We start from the raw sequence: 12,995 nt of genomic DNA, 5'->3' as shown, positions 1-12,995 counted from the left end.
GTATTAAAATTAATAATAAATATATATTTTCTAATTTTAAAATGAAATTAAGTAATTTTTTTTGGATATAAATTTATATTATTAATAATTACTTTTTATTTTTTTAAAAAAAGAAAAACAAAATAAAAATTCCCATGCAATATTAATTGTTTCTTTTTCAAAAGTTTGGTCATTGGATTCCTCTGTTCTGTTCGCTTGTTTTGGAATGCTCTCTGTCGGTTAGATGGATTAATTTGTTCATTTAATAAATATTTATTTGTGCAATTAAATATGACAAATGAAAAGTAAATATGACAAATTAAAAATAATAAATTAAATAATACAATACTAATTAATTATTAAAATTTATTACTTATTATAACTTTATTATAAATTAATATCGAATACTTTTTACTTATTTTAAATATTCGGTCTCATTATATTTTATAATACAACATTAAAATAATTATACCATGTTTATGTATTTTAAATAATAGTTTAAGATAACAACTTTAGTCAATGGATTAAATTAATAATAATATTACATTTGATTATGTATTTTCTGATTTAATTAATTTAATTCATTAATTAAAATTATTTTTTGAAAAAATATTTAAATATGATATAATTCATCTAAATTTTTATACTCAAAATTTAAAAACATTAAATGTTTAAAATAAATATAAAATATTAATAATTAAATTGTAACAAAAAAATCAGTGATTTCATTATAATAAATAACAAAATTTGTAAATTAGCCTAATAACTTTTAATAAGTATTAGATTTCGTAGATTAACTTTATAACTTATTATAAAATAAATGACAAATCTTAAATTAACTTACTATAAATTAAAATTATTTGAAAATTGTAGTAATATATTTATTTACATTAATTTTAATTAACACCTAAAATAGATATAAAAATTACAAATTAGCAAAATAATATTGCAAAAACTAGACGGGAGCGTAACATATTGTACGGTGACGTCATAATAACACGTGTCTTATTTTCCGGGATGTTTCACGGAATTTATGTGAGACTGTGGGTCTTGGAAGTGCCAACTTCAGTACAATGACAAAAATGATGGACACGTACCACACCGCGGGTTATTGATGGCCCAAATGAGGACATTTTTGGGTTCCGCTGATTATACATATGGGCTTTTATTTTATAATATTTTAATTTTGAAATATAGTTAAATAAATTCAGTTAATATCATAAAATTTGAAATAAATTTTAATTAAAATTAATTATTTTAATAGTACTCGTACATTAATAATAATATAATATTTAAAATAAAATATTATAAAAAATGATGTAATTGTTTATCGTAAAAGTAAAAATAATTTGTAATTTGAGAATTAAAATTTGTGTATTTAAGAGCACCAAAACCATTTAAGATTGATTAATCCTAATTCTAATATTTATTTTGTATCGTTATTAATATTTAATGAATTTAATTTGTAAACTATAAATTCATTTTATTATTTTTTTAATATAATGTCAAATATATTTTTTCATTTTAGTTATTGTTTAATTTGTCGTTATTTTTAAAATGTACTACATTTATAGTAATTATATATGCCTTTTTTAAGAAAAAAAAAGGTGATGCCATGATTTAATAATTATAAAATATAAATAGTAAAATTGTATCTTATTAAAATTTGATGCATATAATAACAAATACCTTTTGATAACATTATTATATAGTAAATATTTATTAATTGTATTTTAAAAAATAAAATTATTTATTAATTAATATTCATTTATGAAAAAATCATTCATATTAACTAAATTTAATACATAATTTAGCTTAGATGAAATATTAACGACTAAACAGTATGCTTTGGAAGTGAAATAATTAGCGGGAAAGATCATATGGATTGCAGCCTAGTTTACAAATTTGCAACCCTATTTATGAAGCAGAATGATTGGAAGCTACCATCCGGTGCAACTAGTGTATCCATTCAGAAATTGCCACGTGTAAAACTATCATGTAGGTTACCTCATATAATTATAACCCTCACTCTACTCTCTCTTTCTCTCTCTTCCCTTCCTCTCCTCCTCGCCCCTCTCGCGCGACAGAATTATTCATTTCTCATAAGATCTGTAGCGCCCATTCCTGTTTCTCTTTCCTCTTCTCCAGAAATCATGACAGACTCTGTTGAACCATCAACTTCCTCCTCGGCGGAGGACCCCAACCCGAGTCCAAATCCGAATTCTCTAATTCACCCTAGGCGAGAGCCCTTCGAGCATGGACTCCTCCCAATCCCGAAGCTCATATTCAGCGACCCGACGCAAACCCTAGCACCGCTCAAACAGAAACTTGCTGCCTCCTCGTCGACTCTCCGAGTCGATACGGCTTCTCTCGCCGAGTCGCTCCAGATCTCCATCGACCATGCGCGCCTAGTCCTCGACACCCTCGCCTCCGTCCTTCACTCCGAGTCAGACCCGTTGGCCCGGGCCAAACCGGACGAGATTGACTTCGTAGGGGCCGATTTGCGTGATCTGATACTGTTCTTGTATATACAGTCTTATAAGAAGTTGCTGCCTAGGGCGCACAAAGACTCCGCTTCTGTGGCCGATGTCTGGCCGTCTACGTCAGCTTTTGATGGCTACCTATCAGCGTTGTCGCCGCTTCAGGTGAGCTTCTGCTGGCTGTAAAATGTAGCTGTGGATTGTGTTGACAATTGTTATATATATATACATTTCTTATTAGGTAATTGAGTGAATTTTTGTTTGAATTTGGTTTTGATTTAAGAAAATTGAAATGATTTTGTGCATTAAGGTACTGGGGGAAAATTGCTGATGTGTTAACGTATAGACGGAATTGAATAATTCTTTTTTCGCGCTTCTCATTTCAGTTCCTAGCCGAGTATTCAAATACAACATTTGATTGTTGTGTATTGTGTATATAGAGAAATTTTATCCGTTCAAAATGAGATCATTAGGATGAACATTTTTTATTTGTTAATTTGTGGCTTCTTGTTGAGGTTGTTGCTCAGTTGCACTTGCTGAAATGTTCTCATTTTATGCAACGTTAACAATTGTATGTTTAGATAGTAATGTCGAAAACATGCAATTTCAGTGATTGCACTAATGTTAAGTAGTTTATGTTCTAAGTGATAATATGCACTTCTCAAAAATTTTATTGGCTGGATTTTTAGAAGTTTTGTATGGAAAGATCTTCACCTTTGTTTGGACAGCTTAACATTAGCCGGAGTGGGAACATACATGGCATTTGGGAAAGAAATTTTATCCGGTCAAAACTAGGTCATAAGGATGTCTTTTTTTATTGTTCATTTCTAGAGCTACTCGTCAAGGATGTTGCTCAGTTGCAGTTGCTGAAATTTTGTCATTTCATATGTTTAGATAGTAGTATTCAGAATGTGCAATCTCATTAGTTGCATGAATATTTAAGTACTGTATGCTTTAAGTAGTAATTTTTGCCCTTCTCAAAATTTTTTTTTGCTGGATGGATTTTTGGAAGCTTTGTATGGAAAGATCATGACTTTTGTTTGGACAGCTTAGCTTTAGCTGGAGTTGGAATATGCATGGCATTTGGGAAAGAATCCACGTATTCATATTTTAACAACTACTGAAAATCAATATATGTTATTTTTGTAATTCATTTATACCGTTGAATATCAATCTCATGCTATTTTTTTATTCTTGGGGTCTGGTTACTGTCCTTTTTTTATGTTTTTCTCTTCAATTTCTTGTGCTTTTGGATTTTCGTTTCAGGCTTTTTGTCTTTTGAGCTTCATTACAGGGTTTGCCCATAAATCCAATAATACAGAGCTCTTTCAGCCCTAATATCCTTTTGAGAACTAAGGAAGGAATAAGGATTTCTTTTTGTCTTTATTGATCTCCTTGCTGCTTTTTTCGTTCAATCACTTGTGCTTTTGGATTGTTTTTTAAGACTTTTATCTTTTTGAGTTCCAGTATAGGATTTGCCCTGTAAATCCATTAAATATGAGCTCTTTCAGTGTTGGTACCCTGCTTGAAGATTTAAGACAGGATTGCATTTTGTTAGACATTTATGATGGTTATGGTAATTGCACTAGGAGTATTATGGAATTGTTGCAATATAGTTGTTCATACTCATTCATCAACCAGTCTGGCTTCAAACATCTGGAGTTTATGTGGATGAATTCACTTGGCTGATACAAGGGGGTGGGATTCGATTTCTTTTGTGAATATAGTGTCTCAGGAAAAATCATTTGTATCCTAGATATGAAAATATGTGGGTCGATGAAAATGAAAAAAGGGGGGTTATAGATATTAAGAAAAATGGATAGGCCGAGCGCATAAAGGGGTTTGCAAAAATACGAAATGAAATAAGAGCTAATGAGATGGAAATGATGAGTCAAAATTGGAGTAAAGGTTCGAATTCCATACTGTAGATAAGGTGATGGTCTTGTCTATAATGATAAACAAACGAAAAAGTTTCTTCAAGATCATCAACCATATATGCATTAGTAGCAGCAAGTTTGATTTTGTATCTATAATTGAAAATTACAGTGTGGCCATTCTGTTCATTTTTGAATGTTGCTTAAGCTTTTTGTTCACCATTTGCAGCTTGTGCGTAGCAACAGCCGTCGGTTTATGCCATCACAAGCTGATGAAGAAGCCCATCAATTATCTTATCTACAAAAACACTTGGCAAACATTGTCTCTCTTCTTGCAGAGCCTGCGGAAGGGGAAGGCGAAGAGTCTCTGGTTTGTAATATTCTCCCGGTAGCTGTAGATAATTGAAGCAGTTATTTCTTTCAAAAAAGAAAAGAAAACGAAATACCTGTTCCAGCAACTCTTCTTCTAAGTTTGGATACCATGGGCTCATTGTTTGGTACTTATTAATGTTTTATGAGGCCCCGGTTATACCACATTTAGCTGTAGGAATTGGTAGTTTAGTCTGGTGCAAAAGACAATTTGTTTTGCAATCCCTTTCCCCTCTGTTTTTCAAGTTCCAATTCAATTTGTAATTATAAGTTGTTTTTTTTTTAATTTTTCTCTTCTAACAAGTAAAGAAGTTCTCCATAAATTTATATGCAAAGTAGGTGTGTGATTGTTACTGGGTGGTTTCAAGTTTCAATAACTGGTGAACAATATACTCTGAAATCAATGAGATGAAGGAAACAATTTCGTTTTAGAATTTTTATGGTAAGCCCTTTGTTTATGTGGGGAAACGGTTCAGCCGCACTTTAACGTGTTTGATAGTATTTTTATTAATAAAGTATGTCACAGTTTGTCAGTTTTTTGGCCAAAAAGTTTAGACTTTAGTCTTTATAGGCCTGCTTGTCAGATGAATTAGGGTATGCTACATGGTGGCTTGAAGAAAGGTCAAACCTCTTGCAGGTGTGTTCTTTCAATATTGAAACTTCAATTTTCACTTGAAGCAACTAGAATTTTGTAACTTTTTTTTTTAAAATAAGTCTAACCATTTGTGTTATAGTTGAGAGTTCTATAGAAATACAGATTATATTTTAGAATGAAGTCAGTTAGCCAGGTGGACGTTTGGGGATCATTTATTGCTTTTAGATAGATTAGCAAAATAACATTTCACTTCCTTTTTTATTTTTGTTGCATATTATTCTTTTTGCATTTTTTATCTGTTTGTGATTTTTAATACTCTCTTGCAATACTTCTACTTGCTTCTTAACCTCTCTTTTCCAGGTCTTGAGCATGGAAGGATTTGAGCACCTTGGGTTTCTAATTCAATTTGGTGATAAGGGATCTGAAGGAGTTCCATTAAGCCAAGCTACACCATTTTTTGCAAATTCAGATCCTGACATGCCTGCGGTTCCTGTCCCTGCTGCCCAAGTACATGATTGGCTTCTGCAGAATATAGCTTCTGCTTTGGAAAGCATTAGCGAAAGAATGTCAGCAAAAGAAAATGGGCCTTCCAGTGGCTCTGATCAGGATGTTGCCATGGCTGATGCCTGCACAAGTTCAAACAAGGCCTCACCAAGTGCTAGAGGTCCAAGTTTTATCGAGGGGATCTCTAAGTCATCATATGTAAAGCAAGCATCAGATCTAAAAGGTTCTTCTGTGAAGGTTAGATTTGAAATCTTAATTTACTTTCTTTTCGTACTGAATCATGAATATTGGAGCTTTGATCTCCTTCACTGTCTTTATTTGTGAACTATTGGCTGTCTATATCTCGAGGTTGTGGAAGTCTTTGTTCTTTTTTGATAGAAAGGCTCAATGAATTAGGGATTCTTATTGGTTAGAACTAGGAACTAAATCTCATACCTTCAGAATTTTAAAATTTTAAAGCAAAAATATCCTATAAAAGCAGATTTGTTTGATTTAGAATTTTAAAAGCAAAAGTGAAAGTTAATGTAAGACATTGTTAGTACTGTTTTAACTATGTATATTTTTCAATTTTATATTCTTTGCTTTAAAAATTGTTTTACTATGGGTTGCACCCCCTTGGTGCTTTGTTAATATATCTATACTTTTTATTTCAAAGAAAATAATTCTTTTTGTCTAAGATTCGAAATTTTTTTCTTCTGAGTGAAAAAAGGGAAATGATATCAAAAGGCACCAAGTGGGGTGTCACCCATATGCAAATAAATACAACTCCCACAAGGAGAGAAGATATATTAGATTAACAAAATCACTGCATCCCTGATCAAGCACATAATTCTTCCTTGAAGTGCTGACTGCCCAGTTGAGGTTAAGTAGTTAGAGAATTGAACAAAGCCTTCTAGTTTTAGGGCACCAGAGAAGAAGATGGTTTGATTATTTGTTATTACCATGGCATAAGAAGCAATGATTCACCAATACTCAACCTCTCATCTTGTCAAGGATTTCTCACGGGTTATTTTCCTTAGGCTTAAGCTTGTGTTTCCATTGACACCCTTAATTTGAATGTCTTGGAATCATTTACGTGTGTGAAGCTAGGTGCTCAGATAACATTTTAAACCCATATTTTAGTTGACATAAAAGGAATATCGTGGTAGTTGAACACAATCAGTTGGTTGTTTATTTGGAAACCTGGTCATTGGATGTGTGATGTTTAGATTTGATTGTATGACTCAAAGAATTAGAAACTGAAGCTTATGACCCATGTCATATCGGCCACATTATAAGTTGGATCAGGATGGTAAAAGAGCTAAATTTTTTTTCTTCTGCTTTGGTGTGCCTTTTATTATTTGCAATTTTAGCTGAGTTATTCCTTCTATTTCTTCCTTTTTGGGATGTTTTTTTCTTCTTTGAGAGGAAAAAGATAATGGCACTAAAAGGCACCAAGTTGTGCCGCCCATATACAGAAATGTCTACAACTTTCAATAAAGTCAATGAAGCATGCCTATCATAGAGAGGGCAACTCTTACACAGTGTCAGGGGCTTCAAGTCCTTTTTATAGATGGTCAGAAGCTGAGGGTTGCTCAAGGTGGATGAGTCATTATATTTTATTTTTCCTACTCAAAGTTGTGTTTGACAATTAAGCTCAATGTGTTCTCACTGTAGTTCAGGTTCTTGCATTCATTAACTTCTTTAATATTCTATGTTCTAATGCTTTCCCACTGTGTTAGTGGTTTTAATTGTTTGTTTTTTCTTTTTTGTTAAGGATGTTTTCTGAATGCCTATAAACATTATGTACTGTTTTTCAGGTTATTAATTGTCATGATTCTGTCATTTATATTTTGGCGCCTTTAAGATATGCAACCATCTATGGGTGCTCCGATGCGACTATAATTCTTGGAGCAGTTGGCAAGGTAAGGACAGAGTTATTTGTTCCTACTTGTGCTTCCAAAATATTAATTGGCGCACTATTTCCCAATGTAGATTCAACACATCATAGTTTTATTCTATAGCTATTACGTAGATTTTGCCAATCTTTTAGAAATGCTTTTATATATGCACTCCAAGTGGTAATTGTGAGAAACTATTATTAATATGAACCGAAATATTCCTGTAAAATAGTGACATTGAAGAAGGTTGTCATGTGATGGCATATAGATGTAGTAGTAATACACTATTTAAGAATTATATTATTTAGGTTATTTTTTATGTTCCTCAGTTTATTCATGTTTTGTTTTCCTGTCTTTATTTGGAATACTGCTTTATTGATATTTCTTAGTCCAATTTTATGCTGTAAAGGATTACTTTAGCACACTATTACAAGTACCTTTACAATCTCCTTTAAAATATCATTCATTTATTCAATAAGATGCTGAGGTTTTTCAGTACTTGATTGTGTGGTTCAATCAGGAAACCTAGGTATAGTGTTTAAGATTTTCCCAAGTTCCTAACTTTGCGAATTAGCCCTGATTTGTTTGCATCAGTTGGTAGCAAAGCCCACCCGCAAAACCGCACACCCAAATAGCTTAAAATCTGACTACTTAAAAAACTCTAAAAATTGCAAGTCCTAAGCACTCTAAACGACAGTCTGTTTGTTTACTAGCCATTGGGCTATGTGATGCAGAATGGAGTAACTATTGATGGTCTAAATAGTTTAGAAATCTTAATTCAATTAAGTAAAAACTACTATATTATTTAGGAGTTTATTGTTATAATTTTAGGAATTTTAGGATTTATTTTTATAAATATCTAGTTTTTCTATTTATATTAGTAGTATTTTCTATTTTATCGGGAGTAATTTAGTTTAGTTTCAATATTTTTTAATTTGATCCTGTTTAGTAAAGATTACTTAGGAAACATTATAAATATCTTTGTGATTTCACTTGAGAAAGAATTCTATTTTAAACCACCCCCCCTCCTCCCCCCCCCCCCCCCCAAAAAAAAAAAAAAAAAACCTTCTTGAGACAGAATTCAGTTATTCAATAAAGTACTTTGAAAGTTTCTCAATTTTGTGGTGCTGTAATGCAATTAAGTCTTTATCTGTGATGCTTATGATATGATAGAAGTGATGTCTAGATTTTAGGAACTTCAGGATTTTATTTTTGTTAGCATTTATCTCAAAAATATTTTTTGTTGGCATTTAGTTTTCCTATTTATATTAATACTATTTTCTATTTTGTCTGGAATGCTATCTAGTTTTAGTGTTTCTTAAATTAATCCTATTAGTGTAGGTTACTTAGAAAATATTGTAAATATATTTATAATTTCACTTTTTAAGAAAGAATCTTTTACAAACGAACCTTCTTCAAATAAAATTTGTTTACTCTATAAAATACTCTGCGAGTTCCTTAATTTTTTGGTTTTGTGGTGCAACTAAACCTTTATGCATGATGCTTAAAACATGATAAAAACGAGATCTATAAAACAATCACATTTCATATTGCCTAGGAAGCTATTGACTGAAAATGGGCTTTGGATATTGGTGAAGTTATTGTGTTGTACTCGAGAGTTTAGTATTCTGAAAAAAAAAAAACAGTGAAAAGTGTAGAGTTTAACAAATATATCTTCATTAGTCCCTTCCCATGGCCTGTCGATTTGCGTTTTCTGATCATTAAACAGAACTTGGAGGAAGCTGCCAAATTAATTTATATGATCTGAAATGCTCGAATTCTTTGTATATGCAAAGAGTAACTTCATCTGCATAACTTTGTCTCTACATTTATTACTACTTAATGGTACATATGGTATCTTTCCATGAAAAGCCACTGATATACATATATGTGGGAACCATTTATGAAACATTGTAAATTCATTAATGTTCTTGAGATGATTAGATGATATGAAAGAACTCTACAAAAGCTGGCCCTTATTTTAGGATTTAAATTATTTCTTTTACTTGCTGATGACTGTCCTTGACTTATCTGTTTGTAGTTTCTTGTTCAATCCACGTGCTTGGTTGGATGAGCAATGTTATCTACTATGTATATTCTCTGATTTTGTTAGTTTTGTTGGAGATGGGAAAGCTTGATATGCTTTGTTAAGTTTGTTTCTTTTGCTTCGTCCCTCTCTTATTGTGCACGCTCTTACCTTCACAATGAATCTCTGAGCATGTGGTAAGGTGGTTTTTTTATTTCTTTTTATAGGCTGTTAGAATTGAGCACTGTGAGAGAGTTCACGTGATTGCAGCTGCAAAACGAGCCTGCATTGCCAATTGTCGTGAATGTGTCTTCTTTTTGGGGGTAAACCAGCGACCTCTTATGGTTGGGGACAATCATAAACTTCAGGTAAAGAATATTCTTTAATTGGTTCTCTACTTACAAGTATCACATCTGATTATGAACACGAGAATTGTTTTATCATTGGACTCTGGAGAATGCCTGGACACAGGATTTTACATGACATATCTGTAGTGTGTTACCCACGCCATGTTTCCATTTTTTTTTTATTATATTCTGTAAAAAGAGGTTAGTGTTAGTGATGACAGAACTAAAAATTGAAATGGAGGAAGAGTTATAAATCACTGGGCTCTGGGGTCTTTCATGTGGATATTGCTGCCGGAAGTTCTTAACCAAAATTTCTGGGCTTTGAAGGTTGAATGGCTATAGCATTCTGCATTGACAAGAATTTACTCCGAAGTGAAATCTTAAATTGCCCATATGCTTGTAAATGCAAGCTCATGATTTGTTTGATGGTTCATTTTCTATTTGGATTTGTTATCATGTAAATCCACTGGTTTGGTTAGTTTTAAATGCTCAAACGTGCTTCTGGTGATGGTTTCATTTCTTCTAATTTTGCTGAAAAAGATATCATTCCAAGGACAATTTGCCACAGTTTTTTTTTTTTTTTGAGGAAACACTCCATCAAAGTTGTGGAGCACACTCGTTGGACATAATTTTATTTTTCCTGGTGGGCCTTATGCACCCGTGAGCTGATCCTCGAAGGCTACAATGGGTACATTTGGTGGTAGTTATTGTAAAAATGGCTAAATACATGTGTTCTTGATGTTTTGTCTTTCATGCAGTTGATCATACCACCATGGTCTGATTTTCTTTTTCAAGTGCCAAGACTATAAACTAACCTTTTTCATACTATTTTTATTTTTTTAAACTATAAAATAACCTTTTGATCTTTAATTTCCCTCAGGTGGCACCATATAATACATTTTATTCTCAGTTGGAGGAGCACATGGCAGAGGTTGGAATTGAGGCAACTATCAACAGGTGGGATGAACCGTTGGCATTGGGAGCAGTTGATCCACATGATTCATTATCTCATCCAGCTGGTGTCTCAGATACCCAAGCTGAGTCAGCTGCACGCTTAGATCCTGATCAATTCACAAACTTTTTGGTATGCTTTGTACATCTCATCTCATGCTAATTGAGAGTAATTTTTTACATCAATTTTTTTTCAAACTTGCAAAATATGTGATCAATGTATTATTTCTTTTCCTTTCATTCTTCTTTTAACTTTCTTTCTTGTTCAGATTCCAAATTGGTTTGGAGGTGATCCTGGGTCAACAAAAGACAATCCATTCCCATTACCAGATGTTTATATGGTATCACAGCAGAGAAATGTATGTTTAAAATCATGTGAAATGTGTCAGGATGATTGAATATGAGCTTATAGGATAAGATCATGTTTTTTTCCCTGCTTGTGGGATCTATTAGTTGCCTTGATGCCCGATTTTCTAATAGTCATTATCTTTTTCAGCAAAAGAATTTAGGAGAGATAAAGCAGTTACTGAAGGAAGCATCTCTTGAAGAAAACCGGAAACGAGAATTATCATGTGCAATCCATGTATACTTCAAAGACTGGTTATATGGTATACATCCTAACAACTTGTCTGCTACCATTTTTTAGTCAGAAAAAAACTAGTTTTTGTTACCATTTTAATAAGAAAAAAACTAGTTTCTGCTACCATAATATTAATTTGCTTGTTTGATTTCTCATAATCATGCACTTGGGACTCGTTCCTCATCTGAATTCAGCATGTTTAGCTTTCTAGTTTCTGCCTTAGCTGGTGTTTGTGAAATAATATACAACAATGATTCCTTCCCCTCATGGGTAGTTTTTTTGGGTTGGATAAACTGTGGTTTCTGCCTCTTGTTTTGTCTTGATGAAAGTTTATGATGGACCTTGCTTGGTTGTTTTAATGCTATGGTCTCTTTTGTGGGCGGGGGCAGGGTCTGTATGGTTGTAAATTGAAGGTTACATGGGTAGGATATATGAATTAAGGCGAAGTTTTCTTTTTTTCTGGGTGTTTTGCGGGTAGGAGCACGATCTGTGTAGTTTAGCTTGGGTCTAATTGAAGGTTATGTGGGTAGACTGCGAACTGCTTCTTGTAATTAGTTATATGTAATGGAACTTATCGGACATTCACGATTTGATTGTCGTTCTAGCAAAGGGATATATGAATTAAGGTGCATTTTTCTTTCCTCCGAGTGCTTAATGGGTAACAATATGTTTCTTAAGTGTCTATTTTTTTGCATTACATTCAAATGAGCTGATTTAATATAGAGCCTGCGAGGAAATTGCGGTCAACATGAACCAGAGCCTCTCAATACTGATCTGTCTAATATATTTGATGAGTGAAATTCCTGAGTACTTAACAAGTGCAATTGTTAATTTTCTGCTGCTAATTTGCAATTCAAATCCTTTTAATATGGAAGTCCGCAGTGACAGTAGTCTTCTCATAATTTGACAGCCTCGGGAAATATACGGCAACTCTACTGCCTTCAAGGGGACTAATATTATTGGATGAAAGCTGTCATGGTTAGGTATCATCGACAGAGATGCTTTTTGGTTTGCTTTTCGTTTCAACCCACACTATTTTCATCGCCATTTCAGCTGGGTACTCCAAGCAGATGAGAACCAATTGTATGTACCAAGGAATGGTAGACATCTATGAATCAACACTTCTGCACAGATGCAAGTAGCGATACATTTTGCTAATCTGAATGTAATATTTTTTTTTGGTTTAAGTGAAATAATCATATACTGTAATATTTTGTTAACATAGGTATGCAGTCTTGTGAAATTTCCTTTTCTAGAGTTCCTTTCTATTTGAGTTCTCCATCTTCTTGTTTTGCTCAAACCGTTACTTTTGAAAAACCTCATCTCTTCTATATCCCTTAGTTATGCTTTAGGTTTCTGCATTTATTTGTCATGGGTAGAAGTAGATGCACAGGAAATATTAAGATGACA

The 12,995-nt window shown here is 32.8% G+C and overlaps 1 protein-coding gene across 1 annotated transcript; it reads left to right on the top strand.

Moving 5' to 3' along the window:
• Positions 1 to 2,044: 2,044 nt before the first annotated feature.
• On the top strand, positions 2,045 to 12,853 carry LOC110811708 (uncharacterized). The gene is made up of 9 exons (XM_022038269.2): positions 2,045 to 2,624; positions 4,563 to 4,703; positions 5,658 to 6,038; positions 7,601 to 7,705; positions 9,935 to 10,075; positions 10,935 to 11,138; positions 11,275 to 11,364; positions 11,502 to 11,613; positions 12,496 to 12,853. Exons 1-9 carry the CDS (start codon positions 2,133 to 2,135, stop codon positions 12,537 to 12,539), a joined length of 1,710 nt encoding a protein of 569 aa, XP_021893961.2. The 5' UTR covers positions 2,045 to 2,132; the 3' UTR covers positions 12,540 to 12,853.
• The last annotated feature ends 142 nt before the right edge of the window (positions 12,854 to 12,995 follow it).

The sequence above is a fragment of the Carica papaya genome, chromosome 8, assembly GCF_054855325.1.
Source record: "Carica papaya isolate Zhongbai chromosome 8, ASM5485532v1, whole genome shotgun sequence".
Taxonomy (NCBI): domain Eukaryota; kingdom Viridiplantae; phylum Streptophyta; class Magnoliopsida; order Brassicales; family Caricaceae; genus Carica; species Carica papaya.
The sequence above is the reverse complement of the archived record's forward strand: the minus strand, read 5'-3'. Positions and strand labels throughout refer to the sequence as shown.